This window comes from Budorcas taxicolor, chromosome 2 (genome assembly GCF_023091745.1).
Source record: "Budorcas taxicolor isolate Tak-1 chromosome 2, Takin1.1, whole genome shotgun sequence".
In the NCBI taxonomy this organism is placed as follows: Eukaryota; Metazoa; Chordata; class Mammalia; order Artiodactyla; family Bovidae; genus Budorcas; species Budorcas taxicolor.
In genome coordinates this window covers 152,132,449-152,153,669 of record NC_068911.1, presented here as the reverse complement: position 1 = coordinate 152,153,669, position 21,221 = coordinate 152,132,449, and the positions used below count along the sequence as shown (strand labels likewise).

The 21,221-nt window shown below is 57.8% G+C and overlaps 1 protein-coding gene across 1 annotated transcript; it reads right to left on the bottom strand.

The window, feature by feature from the left end:
• Nucleotides 1–6,419: 6,419 nt before the first annotated feature.
• On the bottom strand, nucleotides 6,420–20,120 carry SLC4A3 (solute carrier family 4 member 3). Its single transcript, XM_052655914.1, has 22 exons — nucleotides 20,032–20,120; nucleotides 19,524–19,686; nucleotides 18,663–18,937; nucleotides 18,425–18,540; nucleotides 17,814–18,013; nucleotides 16,085–16,233; nucleotides 15,748–15,928; nucleotides 15,190–15,325; nucleotides 14,724–14,907; nucleotides 14,234–14,333; nucleotides 13,622–13,806; nucleotides 12,777–13,002; nucleotides 12,375–12,593; nucleotides 11,731–11,879; nucleotides 11,353–11,547; nucleotides 10,700–10,918; nucleotides 10,038–10,127; nucleotides 9,351–9,517; nucleotides 8,641–8,894; nucleotides 8,145–8,314; nucleotides 7,816–7,989; nucleotides 6,420–6,643 (listed from the first exon to the last, which is right to left on the bottom strand). Exons 1-22 carry the CDS (start codon nucleotides 20,080–20,082, stop codon nucleotides 6,566–6,568), a joined length of 3,681 nt encoding a protein of 1,226 aa, XP_052511874.1. The 5' UTR covers nucleotides 20,083–20,120; the 3' UTR covers nucleotides 6,420–6,565.
• Nucleotides 20,121–21,221: the final 1,101 nt, after the last annotated feature.

Genomic DNA, 21,221 nt, shown 5'->3' with positions numbered 1-21,221 from the left:
CTTCCTTCTCGGCCACCTGCTCAGTCATATGCCCTGAGCACCCTGCGGCCAGGCATTGTTTTGTTGTTAAGGGTACAAAAAAAGCTACGAATGGGTCTCTGCCCATCTTATGGCAGAGAAGGGAGACAGACAAGTACAAGTCATGGGACTAGGGCGGGAGAGGTGCCACAGTAGGCATGTCAGAGAGAGAAAGTAAAGTGTGACTCTTTGTGTCTGACTCTTTGTGACCCCATGGACTGTAGCCCACCGGATTCCTCTGTCCATGGAATTCTGCAGGCAAGAATACTGGAGTGGGTTGCCATTTTCTTCTCCAGGGGCTCTTCCCAACCCAGGGATTGAATTCAGGTCTCCCACATTGCAGGGAGACTCTTTACTGACTGAACCACCAGAGAAGACCAAGGCATGTCAGTTCAGTTCAGTTCAGGCGCTCAGTCGTGTCTGACTCTTTGCGACCCCATGAATTACAGCACGCCAGGCCTCCCTGTCCATCACCAACTCCTGGAGTTCCCTCAAACTCACATCCATCAAGTTGGTGATGCCATCCAGCCATCTCATCTTCGGTCGTCCCCTTTTCCTCCTGCCCTCAATCCCTCCCAGCATCAGAGTCTTTTCCAATGAGTCAACTCTTTGCATGAGGTTGTCAAAGTACTGGAGTTTCAGCTTTAGCATCATTCCTTCCAAAGAAATCCCAGGGTTGATCTCCTTTAGAATGGACTGGTTGGATCTCCTTGCAGTCCAGAGGACTCTCAAGAGTCTTCTCCAACACCACAGTTCAAAAGCATCAATTCTTTGGCGTTCAGCTTTCTTCACAGTCCAACTCTCACATCCATACATGACCACTGGAAAAACCATAGCCTTGACTAGATAGATGGACCTTAGTCAGCAAAGTAATGCCTCTGCTTTTGAATATGCTATCTAGGTTGGTCATAACCTTCTTCCAAGGAGTAAGCATCTTTTAATTTCATGGCTGAAATCACCATCTGCAGTGATTTTGGAGCCCAAAAAAATTAAGTCTGACACTGTTTCCACTGTTTCTCCATCTATTTTCCATGGAGTGATGGGACCGGATGCCATGATCTTCATTTTCTGAATGTTGAGCTTTAAGCCAACTTTCTTGCTCTCCTCTTTCACTTTCATCAAGAGGCTTTTTAGTTCCTCTTCACTTTCTGCCATAAAGGTGGTGTCATCTGCATATCTGAGGTTATTGATATTTCTCCCAGCAATCTTGATTCCAGCTTGTGCTTCTTCCAGCCCAGTGTTTCTCATGATGTACTCTGCATATAAGTTAAATAAGCAGGATTACAATATACAGCCTTGACGGACTCCTTTTCCTATTTGGAACCAGTCTGTTGTTCCATGTCTGGTTCTAACTGTTGCTTCCTGACCCGCATATAGGTTTCTCAAGAGGCAGGTCAGGTGGTCTGGTATTCTCATCTCTTTCAGAATTTTCCACAGTTGATTGTGATCCACACAGTCAAAGGCTTTGGCATAGTCAATAAAGCAGAAATAGATGTTTTTCTGGAACTCTCTTGCTTTTCCCATGATCCAGCGGATGTTGGCAATTTGATCTCTGGTTCCTCTGCCTTTTCTAAAACCAGCTTGAACATCTGGAAGTTCACGGTTCACGTATTGCTGAAGCCTGGCTTGGAGAATTTTGAGCATTATTTTACTAGCGTGTGAGATGAGTGCAATTGTGCGGTAGTTTGAGCATTCTTTGGCATTGTCTTTCTTTGGGATTGGAATGAAACCTGACTTTTTCCAGTCTTGTGGCCACTTTTTCCAAATTTGCTGGCATATTGAGTGCAGCACTTTCACAGCATCATCTCTCAGGATTTGAAATAGCTCAACTGGAATCCATCACCTCCACTGGCACGTCAAGGGAGTCCCTAAAGAAAGTCTTGTCAAATATCATATGATACCGCTTATATGTAGAATCTAAGAAAAGGCTACACATGAACTTATTTACAAAATAGAAATAGAGTTATAGATGTATTGACAGAAAACAAACTTGTTCCTGTGGGGTAGGGGGAGAGGAGGGGTGAATTGAAAGATTGAGACTGACACATACACACTACTGCATATGAAATAGGTAACTAATAAGGGCCTAGGAAATGGCACAGGGGACTTTGCTTAATACTGTGCAATGACTTACATGGGAAAAGACTACACTCCAATCAATTTTTCTTAAAAAGTCATTTCACCAACTTATGGTTGCCCAATGCAAGGGCGGGGAAGAGATAGTTAGGGACTTTGGGAAGGCCATGTACACACTGTTATATTTTAAATGGATAACCAACAAGGTCCTCTTGTGCAGCACATGGAACTCTGCTCAGGGTTATGTGGCAGCTGGATGGGAGGGGAGTTTGGGGGAGCAAGGATACATGTATATGTATGGCTCAGGCCCTTAGCTGTTCACCTGAAACTTGCACAACATTGTTTGTTATCAGCTATACCCCAATACAAAATTAAAAGTTTAAAAAAAAAAGTCATTTCGAATGCTCCTCAATGCTCCCCTCCCTCTGTCATTCCAGAAGCATCCAGCACACCCGCTCCATCTCCAGCTGTGTCCCACCTTCTCTCTGTCCCTCCCCTTACACGATCCAGGCAACCTCCTCCCTGGAGCTCCCTGCTCCTCCTCCCAGCCCCTCAGATCCAAGTGGTATTCACCCACCACCCACCGAACATCCCAACGGCTGTCTGCTTAGTCAGCACCTGATAAAATTTGTTCAATAAAAAGAAACATTTCCAACCAAATTAAAAATAATCCCAGCAGAGGTTTTGAATATTAAATATCCCTTCTAAAACATAAACCCTACAAATATTGAAGTTTGTTCTTGACACAAGTGATGAGTCACACAACCGATCAAGTTCTCTCTCGGGTAATTATAACATTTATTTATCTAGAACCCAGACTCCTCACTCTGAGTTTCCTATTTGCCAGATAGGATTCAATCCCCCGCTCGATGCTTGCCCAGAAGCTGTCTGATTGTTATTTTCAGCAACGGGCTTAAGCGCCAGCTGTTCAGGCAGTATTTGGTGCAAGCGCCCTTGGGTTCATTTCATCTTTCCACTGCTGCTCAGAATTCTCTTTGAGAACTCTAAGTGTCAACAGGCACGATCATTATCTGAGTCACCTGATACGATAGAAGAAGAGATGTCACACGAGCTGCCAAACAGGACACATTATTGCCAGGCTGTGTGCCCCAAGGGAGGGGACCAGGGCAATCCAAGCAGATGGTCTATGAGCTCTGACAGCCAAAAGCTTTCACGGGGGCATCAGAGTCACGAGTGAGCTGAATCTTCAGCACTGATCAAGGAAACACCAGCCGCCCTCTTTTCTCAGAGGAGTAGAATGAATTAGCCCTTCTCTGGGCCTGAAGTGGACTTGAACTTGTCCAAGGATAATAAAAGCTTGGGGCAGCTGCCCAGGATGCGGCCATATCCCTACTCAGAGAGCCGCAAGGGGGAGGGCTAAGATGGCAATGAGCCCACTCTCCTCCTTATTGGAAGGGTCCTGGGCCATCCCGGATGTGCCCACTTGCCAAGCTGTTTCCATTGTAAAGCAGGAGGTGGCAGGGCCCGTCACCCAGAAGTATGGCCTCTATCTGCCCTTATCCCCCAGAGCTGCACCACCAGGGGCTCATGGGCGCCTCTCCCTTGGCTCCCCTCCACAGCCTCAGTCAAGCTGCAGACCCCAGGGGGATAAAGTTGAAGGGTCAGTGAAGGGAAAGTCAGAGAAAACACAGATGCCTCGAGGGCCTCAGGACACACTCTGAATGTCTCCAAACGTAAAGATCTCTGAATGATCTCTGAAAGGCCAGGCCACGAGTCTCTGTGCGTTCGTCACTGTCCCATCCCCCTTGTCTTACCCTGGCCCCCACTCTCCCTCTGTCCTCAGCCATCCCTCAAGGGACTCATCCCTGGCAAACCTGTGAGCTGCTCAGCCCCCTAAGTGGTCTCAGCACCTCCACAGACCCCCATCCTGGGTGAGAAAGAATTCCCCCCAACGCAGGCCCAGTTCAGCGCTTATGCTGGCCAACTCTGGCCTCCCTACAGTTGCCTTCCCTCGGGGGTAGGGGTGGGGGAAGGGGAGGGCAAAGGTGATGACCTCTAAAGCTCCAAGCTCTTAGGCCTTATTCGTGTCCTCTCCCATGGAGAGGGTTGGGAAGGGATGTCCATAGCCAGAGATTCAGTCTTTCACTGAAATTTGTTCCCCTATTGTTCTAATTTCCTTGGTGGCTCAGTTCGTAAAGATTCCGCCTAGGATGCAGGAGACGCTGGGTTTGATCCCTGGGTTGGGAAGATCCCTTGGAAAAGGAAATGGTAACCCATGCCCGCATTCTTGCCTGGGAAATCTCATGGACAGAGGACCCTGGCGGGCTACACACCGTGGAGTTGCAAGAGGCAGACACAAATTAGCAGCTAAATCATCATCCACATTGTTCTGACTGAGGCCTCAAGGGCCTAGTTATACTGGAGGCCACTTGACTCATTAGCCAGCACCAGGACTCATTCGTTTCAAAAGGCCCCGCCCTCTTGTTTCTCATTTTTCCAGTTGAGCAACGCCCACAGTTCTCAGTCACTCGCCAGGCAGAGATGACTGACACAAACTCTGTCCAATGAAGAGCCGAGATTTCAGGTCCCAGGTCACTACTTCCTCTCAGGTGTTCTGACAGAAGTAGGTTCCTTCCCGTGGGCATCTCAGCATCCCTCAGACCCAATAGGGAAGCTGCCCCAAGGCCCAGAAGATGGGACCAGGCAATCTGATTTAGAGCTCAGGAAAGGAACAGAGGCCTGCGTGCAAAGCTTCTCTGCCAAGCCTATCTCTATGTGCGGCCTCTGCCATCTCCGCATTTTGTATCGGCTTTGCCTGTCACTGTCCTAGTTTATGTTTGACCTTCACTTTTCTCCTTGGCGAAGTTCCTCAGCAATTCCACCTGGCCTTGGCCCATCTAAGGGAAAAGGAATCTTGTCGTCACAGAGGGCAGATGCAATTGGAGGCCTTCATGGCGCCAGAGACTCAAGCAGCCGACTGGACTGAAACATTAATACTTAAGTCTGAATGACAACCGAGGACAGCTGGAGGGGCACCTGGCGTCTCTCTTCCTTATGAACAGCACAGCCTCACAGCTCTCTATGCCCTCTCCAAACTTCAGGGCTCTAGCTGTTGGCCTGAACATCTGGGAGGAAAATGGGGAAAGAACAAGGAAGAAGTTGGGCCAGCCCCCGAGGAAGTGGTGAAGGTAGGGTCGAGGCACTCCAGCTCGAGTGCTCACGGGAGTCCATGACACCTCTTTGCCCCACCCTCTTGCCTCCCTATGCTAGGCTTAGTTGCTAAGTCGTGTCCACTCTTTGCGACCCCATGGACTACAGCTCGCCAGGCTCCTCTGTCCATGGGGATTCTCCAAGCAAGAATACTGGAGAGGGTTGCCCTGCCCTCCTCCAGGGGATCTTCCCAACCCAGGAATCAAAGCCAGGTCTCCTGCATTGCAGGTGGGTTCTTTACCACTGAGCCACCAGGGAAGCCCTAGGAGTTGTTTCCCTAGGAGGAACTAAATGTACTTGAATGGGATCTTTGACCACAGCGGGTCCACCAGGTGGCAGTGCTTCCCGGGCGCAGACCGGACAGAGCCTGCAGTGCAAGAGAGCGGCCACCAGAGGGGAACACAGGGACTAGCGGCTGAACCACGCTGCTGGTTGCCTAGTAACTGTGACGCAACGGGCTCCCAGTTTGCACCCTCCTCAAGGCCTCCCAGGTTATTTCTGGCCTAACAAAGACTGTTGCACAAGGAGTGGCCTCAGGAGTCCCAGAATTGCCTCTCCTTTAAGCCTGGAGAATCTAAAATGGTCCAGGGACCCCAAATCCAGCTCCACCCTGGCGTCTAGGGGACTGGGCAGCTACTGTCCCTGCTCTTCGGAATGTCAAGGATGACGAAAAGAAAATAAACATTTTCCATTCCCCTCAGTAGCTCCACAGTCATTGGGACGCTCTGGTTTCCCTAGTGGCTAAAGCAGAGCAACCTGCTCTCTCTCCCCTCTCTCTCCCTCCCCTTCTAAACTGGGGCTGCATTAATGGCAAATGACCTTAAGCCAGACCTTGAGCCTCCAGCAGCTGAACTGTACTTCAAAGGAGTGTGGGTTGAGGCTGGGGGTGGGTGATAAGGCCCATCTCTGACCTTCTGTGGTCTCCATTCTCTCTCTTTCCCCCAAGAATTCTGTCCTTGCCTCAAAACTCTCCCTGATTTTGATGACCCTGAAAACAGAATTCTTCCAATTCAAGATGGTAAGTATGACCCGAGAAACCAGAGAGGGAACCAAGAAAGTGAAGCAGACACAAGACAAGGAGTGTGGTTATAATGAGCTCAAAGCCTGTGCCGGTCTGGTCTGTGAAAGGACCTGGGTGAGACAAGGTCAGCGCCTGGGGTAGAGTCAGGGGGGTCCTTCTTGGTTCCAGGCATGTCTCTGGGTCATGAGGAGTCAGCTGGCCCTGGGGCTGGGCTCTGACTGGGGCCCAGGTGTTGATCACTAAAGTGTCAGGGTCTCCCAGCAGCGCCATGGTGGAGGATCACACGGGCATATGAAGTTCGTTGTACTCGTCCTGGCCATCTTCATCAAAGTTTGGTTCAGCATCTTCAGAGTCCAGCTGTAGAAGGGAGCGAAAAGTTGGGAAAGGCAGGGGAAGTGGGCTTGCCGCCTCCTATTCATCAGTTCCTCCTCTGGCTGGCAGCCCTCACTGCCCCCAGACCTTTCCACCCTCACTGTCTACAGGGACCATGGCCCCAGGTTGAAGCACCTCCCTCTGGCCAAAAGCTTCAGGTCACCCTCTAGTGACGCCTCCTAATAATAATGATGATGATAGCAGCTACCACACAGAAAAACTTCCTGGTACTCCGAGCTCCTGGGGTGCCTTTGTACACCATGTGTGAATGGACAGTTTTCAAAAAGATGTCCTTTCCTCTAGCTCAGAGGATCCCAGCCTGGACCAGTTTCACGGAAGACAGGTTTTCCGCGGAAAGGATGGGGGTGGTGGGTAGAGATGGTTTCGGGGTGATTCAAGCACATTGCGTTTATTGTGCTCAGTATTTCTATTATTATTATTACATCAGTTCCACATCAGATCATCAGGCATTAGATCCTGGGGAGTGAGGACTCCTGCTCCAGCCAACCGAAGCAGGGCTCAGGATGGATTTCAATGCCACCCACCCCACCCGTCCCTCAGCTGTGTGCTTTTGTTCAGGACACAACCTGCACAATTGTCTCCAACAGCCTCTGCTTCCTTCATGCCAAACCACACCTTTCTCATTGCTTTACCTGAACTTGTGTTTAATCATCACCACAATTTCATAAGGGAGAATCTGTTAGTAGCCCCATTGTGCTGTGCTTAGTCGCTCAGTCGCGTCCGACTTTTTCCAACCCCGTGGACTATAGCCTGCCAGGCTCCTCTGTCCATGGGGATTCTCAGGCAAGAATACGGCAATGGGTTGCCATGCCCTCCTCCAGGGGATCTTCCCAGCCCAGGGATTGAACCCAGGTCTCCCACATTGCAGGTGGATTTTTAACCAACTGAGCCACCAGGGAAGCCCAAGAATACTGGAGTGGGTAGCCTATCCCTTCTCCAGGGGACCTTCCCAACCCAGGAATCCAACTGGGGTCTCTTGCATTGCAGGCAGATTCTTTACCAGCTGAGCTACCAGAAACCCAGGAGCCCCGTTGAGATTTCAGAAGATCAGTCACACAACAGAAGAGACTGGGAGCCAGGCCTCCGTGAATCCAGGGCCCAAGCCCCCTAAGACCAACCCAAGCACCATCCCTTACCGCCTGCAGCTCCCTGTCCTGGAAGAGCCGGGGCAGAAGGCAACGCCTCAGAGGCACTGTGAGCAGCAGCACGAAGGGAAAGGCGAGTGAGGCCGCCGTGGACTTGACCACCCAGAGCAGTGCGATGCAGCCCAGCTGAATGCACGTAAAGAGGTGCATCCGCCAGGTCTTCACCTGGGGAACAGGTGTCGGGTCTCACCACATCCTCAGGGACTCAGCTCCACAGGTCCCAACTTATCCTCCAGAGTCATCAAGTCCATCTCCAGCACTGGGTCCCTCAGAGTCCCCCCATCACCCCGTCTCCCCATCTCCATGCTTCCCAGCCCTACCTTGGTCACGTAGGGCTGTTCGGGATGGTGTTTTGCCGGCATGAGGATGAGCAATAGACGCTGGGACAGCTGGATACCAGACAGCGATGTGACCCCCATGTACAGGAAAATCCCAAAGAGCACCGCCAGTGGGATCCGACGTAGCACAGCCCCCATGACAATGGACAGGCCTGGAGAAGGAGACAGACACCCCCATGATGATGGACAAGCCTGGAGGAGGAGACAGACACCCACAGCACCCCTCCAACAGCCCCTGTGGGGACGGATGAGCCTGTGCAGTCACTGCGATCAAGAGAAGATGGAGCCAGACAGAGAACCAAGGAAAAAGGCACATGGAGTCAAGGAACAGGTCTGGGGTCAGAGCCGGGGCTACTCATGATGCGTCTGGAAACTCAGAAGAGATCTGGGTCAAGTCAGGGCTGGAGAAAGGATTTTAGGTTCCAGACGGCAAGTCTGTGGGGTGGGGGCCGGAGCTTTACAAGGTGGGCGCTCTCACCTACAAGGCTGGCGATGAGCACTCCAGTGACCCGCTGCTCCCGAACTTCCTGGATCTGGGGCTTGTCGCCGGGTGCAATGGCAGTGCGCATAACGGTCAGCGCGTTCACGTGGGTCACCGAGCGGACGGTGGCGGCCGTGAGCCAGGGCAACCCAAACAAGCCACAGAGCCCACCCAGGGACCCGATCAGAAGCAGGTCCAGGTGGAAGCCAGAGCCTTTGAGCAGCCTCCGCGCCTTCTGGCTAACGATGAGCCTGGGGGAGAGCAGGGGTGAGGGGCAGGTGGGCACACCCAGCAGGGACCAGAAGTGGACGGAGGACATGCAGAGCAGAGGCTGTCCACCAGGACCTGCCAGCTTTCTCTCCCAAGCTCTCAAACTGAAGTTCTCACATTTAAGCAAGTTTGAGGCAAATTCCCAATACTGTGGATATTCAAATACCACAAAAGCCAGATGCCAGCTCTCACCACGTCATTGTGGTTTAACCAAAATGAGACACATGTGAGGATCGCAGACAGAGAGCATGCTGCTGCCAGGGTGTTCTGAGGACTGTCAAGTGCCACCCTGCAAGCGGTGGTGGTGACAGACAGATATCCTCTCAGAGCACCTCGGGGACACTGTGTCCGGGTCCAGGGACCCCCCGGGGGCTGCCAGTCCCCCAACCCCACTCCTCCCCCACCTCCTCTGCCTGGGGCCCGCCCCGTCCCCTCACGCAGTGATCTGTGTCTCCATGAAGATCAGGATGAGGACCAGGAGTGCAGGCACAGCGGCCGCCACCATCATCCAGGGCGGGAAAGGACGCGCACTGCCCAGAGGCGGGATGAACCACGTGCGCTTGCTGGGGGAGGTCACTGAGAGCCCCGTGGGCACCGTCAGCTTCTGCACGGCCAGAAGGAAGACCGGGTTCGGGGACGCCAGCGACTCCACGGGGCAGCTGTTCCCGCCCGGCTCTGTGTCCCCAGCACCAGGGCTCCAGGGAATTGGGGTGTGAACAGCTTTGGGGAAAATTAGTTCTGTAACCCTCCAAAGTCATTGTCCCTCCAAGGGTCTGGCAGTGTATGAGGAAATGATCCACCTTCTCCATGAGCCACAGAGGAGCTGTCAGTAGACCTGCTCTGGGGGCACCTGTCTTTCTGCCCCTAATCCCACACCAGTTCCTCCAAGAGTCTTGACTTGGGGTCCGCAGACAGCCCCAGACCCCCTGCTGGCCTCCGCAGCTGGTCCACATGGCTGCTTCTGAAACCGCGCACCCGCCCACCCCTGTGTGGCACCAGCATGTAGCCACTCCACTAGGAAAGCTGGGTTCCAGCCCTGACTGGCTGCTGGGGCAGTGGGGACCTGTTATGGCCATCCTCTCAAGGCCTTGGGGTCTTGCCAGACGGCATCGGGGCTCACTCACCTGTGTGTAGGTGTCTGTGATGGAGTAATCCACCAGGACCATCACCAGAATGGAAATTGGGATGCCAAAGTCCCCGATGATGCGGCGAGCCTTGAGAAGGACCAGTCAGGGGAAGGGAGCCAGAGGGGGATAAGAGGAGGGTCAGGAGACTGACATGGGGGCTTATTGCCCAGACCCTTCTTGAGCCTGCAGTAGTGGCAGCATTATTCACTCCGTCGTGTCTGAGTCTTTGAGACCCCATGGACTGTAGCCCAGCAGGCTCCTCTGTCCATGGGATTCTCCAGGCAAGAATACTGGAGTGGGTTGCCATTCCCTTCTCCAGAGGATCCTCCCAACCCAGGGATCGAACTCAGGTCTCCTGCACTGGAGGCAGATTCTGTACCAGCTGAGCTATCAGGGAAGCCTGAGCAGGAGCCAGAAGTCCACTGACCTGTCCCTTTAAACCCCACAGGTACCCAGCCAGCCCAGGAGGGCATTCCTCTCCTGGTCACACTTTGAGGGCTTCAGACAGGGGCGGGAGGGCTGCACGGACTTGGCTGGGTTCTCCCATGACCAGGAGAAGGGAGGAGCCCCTCCTCTCTAGAGCAGAGCCCGATGATGCCAGCAGGAATGGAGGGACGCCCACAGGGACCCTACAGGCCCTACTCCTGCCAACCACACACCTTGCCGCCCAGGAAGCGGCTGTTTCTGAACTTGCGCAGGAAGAAGGCGATGAGGAAGGTCCCCAGCATGAGGATGAGGGACAGCAGAGCCGTGTTGGGCTGGTTCCTGGGGCCCGGCGGCCCCTCGGTGGGGGGCAGGGCACTCGAATTCAGGTCCAGCTCCGCCTCCAGGGCTCCCTCAGGGGGGTAGAATGGCAGCAGTGGGTGCTCCGTGAACACCTGGGTGGGTGACAAGGTTGCCCCAGTGCTCACCTGGGTAGGTGAGCCTGACTTCACAGCATCAGTACACACCTGTGAGAGAGAGGGCGTGCCCCTCCCCTCCCACACCTGACCAGGTAACATAACACAGTACATCCAGCTCCATCTCACACACACACCCATGCCGCTCCTCTACACACAGTGACCCAAGGACCCCCAACCCAGAAGCACTACAGGGCCCCCCTTTCTTCCCATACCGGTGCAGGCAAATCCCAGACTTTAAACCTCTGGCTTTGACTCCTGCGCTTCAGCTCAAATCTGGCTGAGAGCATCCTCACTCCGCCAATGCCCACAGCCTTCCTCCTTGTCCCCTCCCCCTCCGGTACTCCACACCCATCCAGGACGCTGCCCAGCCCCCACATAAATCCACCCCCAAGACCTCCGGGGGCTGCCACCTTGTAGAGCTTGTGGAAGGTCTCATAGATGAAAATGAGTGAGATGAGGAAGGCGAAGATCTCCTGGGTGAAAGGTGAGATGTAGCGGACCAGGAAGCTGCCTTCCGCGGCCACTAGGGCGAGGACGAAGACCACCAACCAGAGGCCAACCCACACACGGCCCGTGAGATACTCCAAGTCCTGGGCCCGGCAGAACTAGAGATCAGCAGAGGGAGGCACTTACCCACAGCCATCTGCCCTGGCTGTCAGGGCCCCACGGGAAAGGGGGGACAGGTGAACCCCGAGGGAGGGGAGGGAGCCACCCCGGAGGCCCATCACCTGGGCCAGGGGAACAAGGTAGAGCGGGTGACCCCTGGGGAGGGACTGGGTGGCAGTCACCTTGAAGAAGGCTTCTTCGAAGACGAGCAGTGGCCCCGAGAAGCCGACCACGAGCAACGGCTGGGCCCCCAGCAGAGAAAAGAGGACGCCAAGCACAGCCGTGGACACGATCAGCTCAGACACACCCATCAGCCCCTCTGTCTTCTCCCCTGGAGCGAGTGAGGGTCAGTGGGATAGCTGTTGCCCGGCTCCTTCCACCTGGCCCCCCTTTCTCATCTAGTTTCCCCTAACCTGTCCTGTGTTATGCTGAGTCGCTCAGTCATGCCTGACTCTTTGCAACCCCATGAACTGTAGCCCGCCAGCCTCCTCTGTCCATGGGGATTTTTCCAGGCAAGAATACTGGAGTGGGCTGCCATGCTCTCCTCCAGGGGAATCTTCCTAACCCAGGGATTGAACCCAGGTCTCCCCCACTGCAGGCGGATTCTTTACCATCTGAGCCACCAGGGAAGCCCGCCCCTAACCTGAGGACCCAGGAAATACGGAGCAGTGCCCCCTCACCACCATCAGCACCAGCCCCCCAGGTGGTCACCAGATGCCCCACTCCCTCTCACATTACAGGCATCCCGGAAGTGACCACGGGACCCCCTGGCCCAGGAACGCTGCAGGTGACACTGAGTCCCCTCACCTCTCCTCCTGCCCCTCACCTAGCAGCCCCCCGAAGGTGATGGCGGGGCTGAGGGCAGCGAAGTAGATGAAGAGCACGGCGGCCACACACTGGGAGTGCAGGGCGTCCCGCAGGTCGCTGGGGTAGTGCGGGTACCGGCGCTTCACGTCCCGGACAAGCCCCCCAAACACCGAGCCAGTCCGCAGCAGGGGGTCATCATCAGGGGCGGCCTCAGAGCTCCCCAGTTCCATCGACAGTTCTGGGGGAACACAGGGGCTGCTGGAACCTTGTGCTGGGAGCAAGCCCTGGGCCGCATCCTTCCCAGCCCAGGTCCCAGGGCAGAGACGTGGGTCAGGGATTGGAAGCCGGAGTGCGGGACTCAGGAGTCAGACGGGGCCAGGGAGACATGCGTGCAGGGGGCCCCGGGCCCATAGGGTCAGACCTTTCCCGGGGGCCACGTAGCCACCCTGGGTGGTCAGCTCGGCTTTGGTCTGCTCACGCTCCCGGCGCTTTCTGAGCAGCTCGCGCTGGAAGGCAGCCACAGAGCGCAGCAGGTCTCGGCCTTCCACCTCGGACGGGGGGATCACGATACTGCCATCCAGGAACTCGCTGATGGCGCTCAGGAGGTCTTGCCGGTCGTCCGCCTGGTAGGCAGCCTCGTGGAACAGCTGGAGGCAGGAGAGGCAGGGGCTGAGCCCACGGCCCAGGGAGGGGGGCCTTCAGGGAGGAGGTGTTGGGCCATCACAGAGCCAGAGGCAGAGGGGATGTTCAGCCACACACACAGGTCCAGGATGCTGGTCAGAGCTCTGACCCACGTCCCTTCCGGCAGGGAGCCATGGCCCTGAACACCACCCCTCACCCTGGGGAGCGTTCTCTATCCTCCTGGGAGAGTCTCCAGACTTTTCCACAATGCAACAGTGATGCCCAGCATGGCCTTAACAATCCAACCTCCATTTTGATTGGAGAGTGCCCACAGCTTGCTGGTCAGTAAGTATTTTGAACACCATCCCTGGCTAGAGGGCCCTCCTGTCCAAGCCCTGGAGAATCCTGCCTCCCTTTCAAGCCTCCTATCACATCCAAAGCTTCAGAGTCTGGGCTTCTCTCCTGCATCCACCTCCCTGTCCCCCAGCCCGAGGCTCCCTTTTCTGTCTTACCTCACAGCTGCCACCACTACTCCAGAGTACTTCCTCCACCCAGGGGACGCATAGCACCCCTGCATCCGTGGGTACCACTGGGGGGCAGTGAAAGGGATGGGGAACAAACAGGGCTCCGGGGAACAAGACCCACCTTGTCAGACATGAGGGTGGCAATGGAGCGCCCAAGCTCATGATAGTCGGTGCTGGTGTGGCTTGGCCCCAGCATCACGAAGAGGAAGCGAACTGGCACGGGGACCTCAAGCACAGACTCCAAGAGTACGGCCTCGTTCAGGCGCACAAAGGCGGCCGCTGGCTGCTCCAAGAAAGGCACACAGCCTGGAGGGAGAGCAAGGCGCAGGGTGCTGGGCAAAGGGGAACGGTCAAGGCAGGCCCTGCAGGGGATATTTGGGGCCATCATGTACCAGTTGAGCAGGTTGCATACTGCATAAAGGAACCCCAATCTAAAGAAACCCTATGTTTGTATATTTATTATAATTTACCAACAGGTGGAAATCAAGGGTATTAAGGAAGAGGTGCCTTTGTCTGATTCTCACAAAGGTGCTAGATGGACTAGCAGCAGGCCAAGATAGCAGAAAACTGAACAGGAAGCAGACAGAGGATTAGGGAAGAAAAGGCTGGGGCAAGATGGGCTGAGAGGAAGAGAAGGGGCAGGTTGAGGGTCTGGCCAAAGTCAAGACAAGCAGACTGCAGTGGAGGCATCCACGCCCCGTAACCCCTATCCCCAGTGCCCAGCCCTCCTTACCCACGAGCACAACAGTAGCCTCAGCATCTTCAGGGATCTTCTCCAGCAGCTTCAGGCTTTTCCCCCGGTGACCATCTCCCCCAGGCATGTGCAGGGGCTTCTGAGGACGCAGAACTGGAATAGGGCTGGGACCCAGACCGGAGGCCGTGGCAGGCCCTCCCATCCCTTGCTCCAGGCCTGGACTCTGCCTCCAACCCCTGGATCTGGGCCTTGCTTTCTCCCCTCACTGCCCCCAACCCAGCCAAAGTGGGGGCTCCTGGTGATGTGCCCCACAGCAGGAGGGGACCAGCCCAGGATCTGGACCCCTCCTCCAAGCCCCACCACCACCGCAGCTTTATCTTATTTAACTGGCTCCCCTGGCCCTGCCCCATGATCCCACTTAAACCTCCTGTTTCTCCATGCCTAGCTTGGCACCAAGCATCCAACCTTCCTGATCCACTCAATGAAACCCTTGCTGTCCCCCAGCCCAGGTCAGAGCAAAGCAACTGACCTCCTTGGCCTCAGGGTCGTGAGGCCAGAGTGGGGCTGGCTCCCCCAGGTCATCAGCCATGGTGGGCACTGCACCGTCAGGGCCGTGGCTGGGGGTTGGGTGGTGATTCCCTAGGACTGAGTTCACACTGGAGCTGGATGCATTTCGGGGAAAGAAGCCACTGTCCTTGTCATCATTGGGATGGCTGGAGAGAGGACAGAGGGGGCAGGCAGGTGAGCAGGAGAGGTCCTTGGTGGCCTGAGGTCATGGGAGAATGACGTATGGAGGGTCGGGGCTTCCACTCTCTCTACCTCAGTGTAAGAAGGAACTTTCTAATGGTTGATACTTTCTAATGGGTGAAGGGATGAGCTCTCCGTCGCTTAAGGTATTCAAGCAGACTGAAAACAGCCACTCAAGAGAGTCTGTGCTCCTGGAAGGCAGCTGAACCTGAAGGCCATCCCCCCTCCCTGGCGCTCCAGCCTGGCACCTGTGTTTCAGCAGCAGAGTGCGAAGGACACTGGCCCTGTCCTCCGGCCGGATCTGGTCAGACACAATCATAGTCTCCACCACGAGGTGTGCGATGCCTGGCAGAGTGGTCTGCTCCAGGTCGAGAAGGGCAGCCCCTGGGGAAACAGACAGGGAAGGGATCTCATTCCCGTTAGACATAGAAACACCACACCACTACAGTGGCCTTGCTCCCCCAGGGGCAGGCAAGTATGCTGGGTGAGCATAGCATCCCATGTGCCCAGGCAGATACACAGTTCCACATGGCCACAGCCCAGCCCGAAAGGGATGGAAAAAGAGAGCACGGGGTGAGGGCACGGCCCCTCCTTGCCCAGAGAGGGGTCATCTGTCGGCTTACTGCCTGGACAGATACCTACCAGGCCGCAGGTATAGAGCCAGGTCCCCAGGCACAGCCCCGCCCCTCAGAGTACGGCTGTGAGGACCCCACATTCCCGAGGGGCAGCCAGGCCTTGCCTGGCCCCAGGGCATCATCCCAGGAGCTGGGCAGCCTGGCACCGGACGAGCTCTGCAGCACTCCTACCGTGGGCTATGGTCCTCCTGAGTTCCAGCAGGCTTCGGAAGGAGAGCGATGCCACGTGGGGCTTCCCCCAGCGCTCCGTCTCTTCCTCCACATCCTCCTCAAACTTGATCCAGCGGGCCGTCTCCCGCCAGTGGGGCTCCTGGCTGCGATCCAGCATCAGCTCGTTCAGCTCCACAAACACCTGGGGTGAGGTGCCCAGGGTGAGGGCCTGGGGGGCCGCAAGTGGGCCCGGCTGTCCTGGGGATGTGGGTGATGGGCCAGGCAGGCAGGGAGGGAGGGAGAAGGTGGGAAGAGAGGCGAGAGGAACCGAAAGGCCCATCCCTGCAGGGTCTGGTACCTCATGGGGCCGCCGGTCCAGCTGCTGCTGCTTCTTCTTCCTGCGCAGGACAGGGGCCAGGCCACTGGCACTGCCCCTCCCACTCTGCGTCCGAGATGGCTTCTTGACCAGGTGCCGCCGCACACCAGGGTTGTCCTCCAGCCGGTGACCTGTGGAGAAGGTGGGCTCAGCCGTCCCAGGGCACCAGCTCAGGGCCCCCCGGGGTCATGGCCAGTCTACTTCGTGGGGGAGCACCACAGTCACCCAGGGGCTACGCCAACAAAACCACATTTTCCGGGGTGGGGGGCCACATTTCATACATGAGGAGACTGAGGCCCAGAAAGGGGACAGGACTAGTCCAAAGTCACACATGGGATGCTGGCTAAGCCACAGGGAAAAGGCGGACCTCCACCCAACCCAGTCCATGGCCCCTGCCATGGCCACTGCCTCTCAATCTGTAGAACCAGGACCCACAGTACGTCCCCAGGCTCTGCACTCTCAGCCTTTGCCTGTGCCCCCTGGCACCCACGTCCCCCACGTGGGTACACGCAGGCAGAGCTTCCATTCCTCTCTCCCCACGCACCCCTTCCAGGCTCAGAGCTGGGACAAGGCCAGCAGCCCAGTTACTCACAAGCTAGTCCCCCCGCCATGGGGCTCAGCTGGCCCCTGATGGATTCCCACAGGTCATAGTCCTCAAAGTCCAGCACAAACATCTCTAAGTCCTCTGAGGTCAGCGAGTCTCGAGGGCTGGGGGCTGGAGCCCTCCCAGGGCCCTGGCCCTCAGCGTCCCCGGGCCCAGGGCTCGATGCCCCCTTGGGCTCTGTGATCTCCTCCAGTGGGCTCGTCATCCCCTAGATGGCCGAGACTGTAGCCCCTGCTCCTTCCCAGAGCCCTGGCTCTCCAGAGAGATAGGAGCTTGGACAGCGGTGGTCTTGGTCCAACCAGAGCTGCAAGTGGCCAGCCTCCCGACCCCGACTCCCCAGGTCCCCAAGCCTGCTTCCTGCTGCTTCCAGCCCCCACGCTGGGTCTGTAAACACGCCCTCCCCTGGCCCCCCCATCCCGCTGCCACCGCTGCTCCTGCGCTGCTCCTGCTGCCATCGGATTGTTCCTGTCCCTGTCCTCAGGCCCTGGCAACTTTCCATGACGTATTGAGCTCAAAGCCCTCCCTCCAACTCCTCCTCCCACCCCGACACACTGTGGTTCCAAGGGGGAGGAGGGAGGGGTCGGTGATGCCCCTGGCCTGGGCACAGCGCCCCATGGGTGATGACAGGTGGCACAGAAACCAGGGCACTGATAAGATGGAAGGAATGTGCCGAGATCACAGCCAGGCCCAGTCGAGGGTGGTATGGTGGGAGCAAGGGGGCCCGGCACAGGGAGTGGTAGGGCCAAGGTGAGTGGCCCAGCCTCAGGGGTCTGGTTCGGGGTGGGGGGGTTAACAAGAGTTTTCCCCAACGAGAGGAGCCTCGGGAGAGGGGGTAAAAGGATGTCTCTAAATGTCATGTGGGGGCTGCCTCATTCCAGGGGTGACTCAGAGGACACAACCAGGACGGAAGGGTAGAGGTGTCGCCAGGGGAAATCTCAGCTCTGGCACCCGAGGCATAGTCTGGTGAGGTAGTGAGCTCCCTGTCACTGGCCACATTCCAGCAGGCAGGGATACCGCAGAGGGGGCTCAGCCCTGGGTAGGGGAGTGCACTGAGCTTCTCCAAGGTCTCTCACCGGCTGGGCACCCCTGGGAGTGGGTGTCACTCACTCTTCATATCATCCAGGTCTGCAGAGCCCAGCATCTGGGCCTCCGCCTCGTCAGTGGGCACCTGCTGCTCCGGGCCGCCCGGGCCGCCCAGGGCACTGCCTGGGCACAGCCGCTCCCTCAGGTCATAGCTGGCCGACGGGCTCCACGGTCGGCCCTTCTCCCCGGTGACTCGGGAGACGTGGGCCCGGGGACTAGGAGAGCTGAGGAGGCAACACGGCAGCCTTGAGCTTGTCCGGGAAGCTCGACAGTGATGGGCCAGGTGAGGGGGTCCCCCTGCCCTCCCCCAGCTTGGGACTGGGCTGGATTGCCCACCCTGGGGACTAAACACAGGCTTCTCTTGGGCAGAGAAAAAGCTTATCTCCACCTTCCTGAGCCCATCATGCCAGTCCCCAGGTCCTCTTTGTTCCATTCTCCCCTCCACCTAGACACCCTCTCTCTCCTGGAAGACTGTCCCTGTCAACCCTCTCGTCCTCTCCTACTGGTCCTTCGTGCAGAGAAGGGGCACGCCCTGCCTGCTTCCTCTGCCCCCTTCTCTCGTCTCCTCCCAGCTTCTTCTCGGGGGTTCAGGAAGGAGCCTGGGACCTGCGCTGGACTGGGCCGGAGGCCGGTACCTGACGGAGTGCTGGGGGCTCTTGTCCGAGCTTGGGCCCACCGAGGGCAGGGGCTTGGTGAAGGCAGCCCTCCCGGAGAGGCCAGGACTGTCATCCTCGTCACTTCCAATGGAGAACTGTGGATAAACCGCGTGTGCCCTGGGTCCGTGCCCGACTCAGCCCCAACCCCCCACTGCCAAGCCTCCCCTCCTCTCTGCGCCCCTCCCTGAGCAGCCAGCCCCATTTCGGGGGTCCCTACCTTTGCTTTCGGTGGGGACCCTGGGGGTGGGGGCTCCGCAGGTTCAGCCTCAGATTCCCCCTCTTCTTCCTCTTCCTCCTCCTCCTCATCCACTCCGGCTCCCCCCTCCTCCTGGATGGGAGGGGTCCCCTCGGAGGGGGGAGCAGAGGTTTTCTCTTTCTTCCTCTTCCTCCTGGTCTGCCGAGCAGAGGTGGGGGGCAGTCGCCGCAGCTTGTGGGGTGGAGGCAGGCGCGCCGAGAGCGGGTGGTGGGTGTGGTGGGATGTGTGTCGGTGAACTGGGGGTGCAGGAGAGCCGGTTGGGGCCCCCACAACAGAAGAGGGCCCCTCACCACCCTAGGGGCACACACCTTATTATTCTAGCTCAAGGCCGCAAAGAAGGGCACCCTGGTCCTTTCTCCAGAGTCAGGCTCCCCCCAACACCTGTATCCACAGCCTGTCATGGGTAAGGCCTGGTAGAGTGGGGGATGGAGTGATGGAGAGGGGAAGATGGGGGTATGAGAGGCCAGGACACAGCAAAGAAAGTAAAGGTGGAGTCAGCCGAGACAAGGAGGGGAGGAGAGGTGGCCTAGAGGAAAGGGCAGGGCCAGAGGAAGGACAGAGCCTTGAGGAAGATGAAGGTCACCAAGAGCGGCCTCGGGCCCATCTCCCTACATCTCCCCTCGGTCTGGGGCCCAGCTCCCCTGGCAGGCAGACAGGTGATGGGTGAGTGAGGCAGGATGACTTAACACGGCGTGGTGGCCCAGCTCAGCGTCCAGCATAAGATGGCCCTGGGTGACCCAGCCAGTGGTGAGCACGGTGATGGTGGCAAATGAAGGTGATGGCGGTGAGGGCGGCCACACTAGGGGTCCCCGGGCTACCCACACTCAAAGTCCCGCTCGCTGTAGCTGCGGCTGGGCTTCTCGGGGTCCCAGGCCGGGGGCTTGCTGATGAGGTCCCCGAACCTGCTCACAGCCAAGGTCTTGCCCAAGTCATCGTCCTCCTCCATGTCTGGACTCAGAGGTGGCTCCTCCAAGGGCACCCGGACCTGCAGACCCAGCAGCCTCTCCTAAGGACCCTCGACCCATGAACTTGACACATCTACCCCAACTCCAAGCCCCAGGAGGAGGTGGGGGAGACCAGTAGACTCCCTCTTCTACTCCCTGAGGCCCAGACTGGGGTCAACCTCCCAGGCTCTCAGGGCTTGGGACCAGAGGGGTCAACAGATCAGAAAAATACCAAAAGACCCCCCCTCCTTCTCCATATCCCTGCCCAGCTCCATCCCTGGATCGGGAGTGGGGTGCTCCCAGAATCGACCAGAGGACACCCCCACCTCCTCCTGCGGTCCCTCCCCCTCCTCTCCTCTTCTCCCACCCCCGCAAGCGTCAGTCACCTGGGGTAGGGGGGAGGCGCCCCCGGGCGGCGGGATCACTCCGTTGGCCATGTCCGGAGAAGCAGCTTGGGAGACTCGGACTCACTGAGGGACCCGTGACCCAGGTGAGAAGAAGGGGGCGCTGCGCGAACCTAATGGGGAGCCCTGGGGAAGGAGGGCGGGGTCAGGAGTCTCACGCCGCCGCCCCCTCCCTCTCTCCGGAGCCGGATGCCCCCGGCCTCCCCAGCGCCCATCCAGGCCCCGCCGCACCCCGGACGCCCCCGGGCCGGGCGCGCCGCGCCCCGCCCCGCCCTGCGGTACCTCGGGGCTCCGGAGAGTGCGAGGCCTGGGCCGGCCGCCGCGCCCCATCTCCCTCTGGCGCGGGCTTCGGGGCCTGTCGCCACGCAGGGTCGGACGGCCGGGGGGCGCCCGCGGCCGCGGGGAGTCGGGCGGACGCAGGCGCCGGAGCCCGCAGCCCGCGGCTCCACCTCCTCCCGCTTGGCTCCGCAGCTCCGCCGCCGCCGCCGGGCCGCACAATGGGAGCGGGCGGGCGGTGACTCACCCCGCCCCGGCCAGCCCGGCTCCCACGCGCCGGCCCCCGCAGGACCCCAACCTTTCCACCAGCCCCTTCTCCCGTGCCCCACGCGTTGCCCCGGGCGGGTGCGCCGCCCTCCACTCCCACAATCCCCAGATTCACGCCTCAACCTTGCTTTTAGCCTCCCCTCCCCGCAAGAGTTCTGGAGGCGACCCCTCCTCAGACGCCAGCCCCTCCGACCGTGAGAACTGGGCTCCCAGACCTGGGGGAGCTCCCACCACCTGTCCCTTCGGTCCGACATAGCCCCAGATGCCTGCCGGGCACCGCCCAACATTTGACCTTGGCAATTACCTCCCCTCCCTGGGCCTTGGTTTCTCCATCGTAGCCAGAGGGGCCTGGAATCAGGGTGTTCCAAAGTTCCCTCCAGCTCTAAGATTCTCTGGCTCAGTTTCCTCAACCTCCCCCTCCTCCACTCCCTGAAGTAGTCACTTTTCCTTTCCCAAGGGCAAAGTCTCTGGAAGGCGACACTGGATCCCAATTTGACCCTCTGGGGTCTGGATGAAATGGCACTTAGCACATTGCCAAGTCCCTAACTGCCCCTCACTTTACAGCTGATGAAGACACGTCCCTGAATCCTTAGGAGAACTTAGGAGGATGTGGCAAGGAGAACCCAGGA

What these genes read in the sequence shown, in the direction of transcription:
- SLC4A3 (XM_052655914.1), bottom strand. Translation starts at nt 20,082, where the DNA reads ATGGCCAACGGAGTGATCCCGCCGCCCGGGGGCGCCTCCCCCCTACCC. An exon ending in CACCTTCGGGGGGCTGCTAG is followed by an intron (nt 11,880 to 12,374) that starts GTGAGGGGCAGG and finishes CACTCGCTCCAG; the next exon opens with GGGAGAAGACAGAGGGGCTG. An exon ending in AGGACAGGGAGCTGCAGGCG is followed by an intron (nt 6,644 to 7,815) that starts GTAAGGGATGGT and finishes TCCCTTCTACAG; the next exon opens with CTGGACTCTGAAGATGCTGA.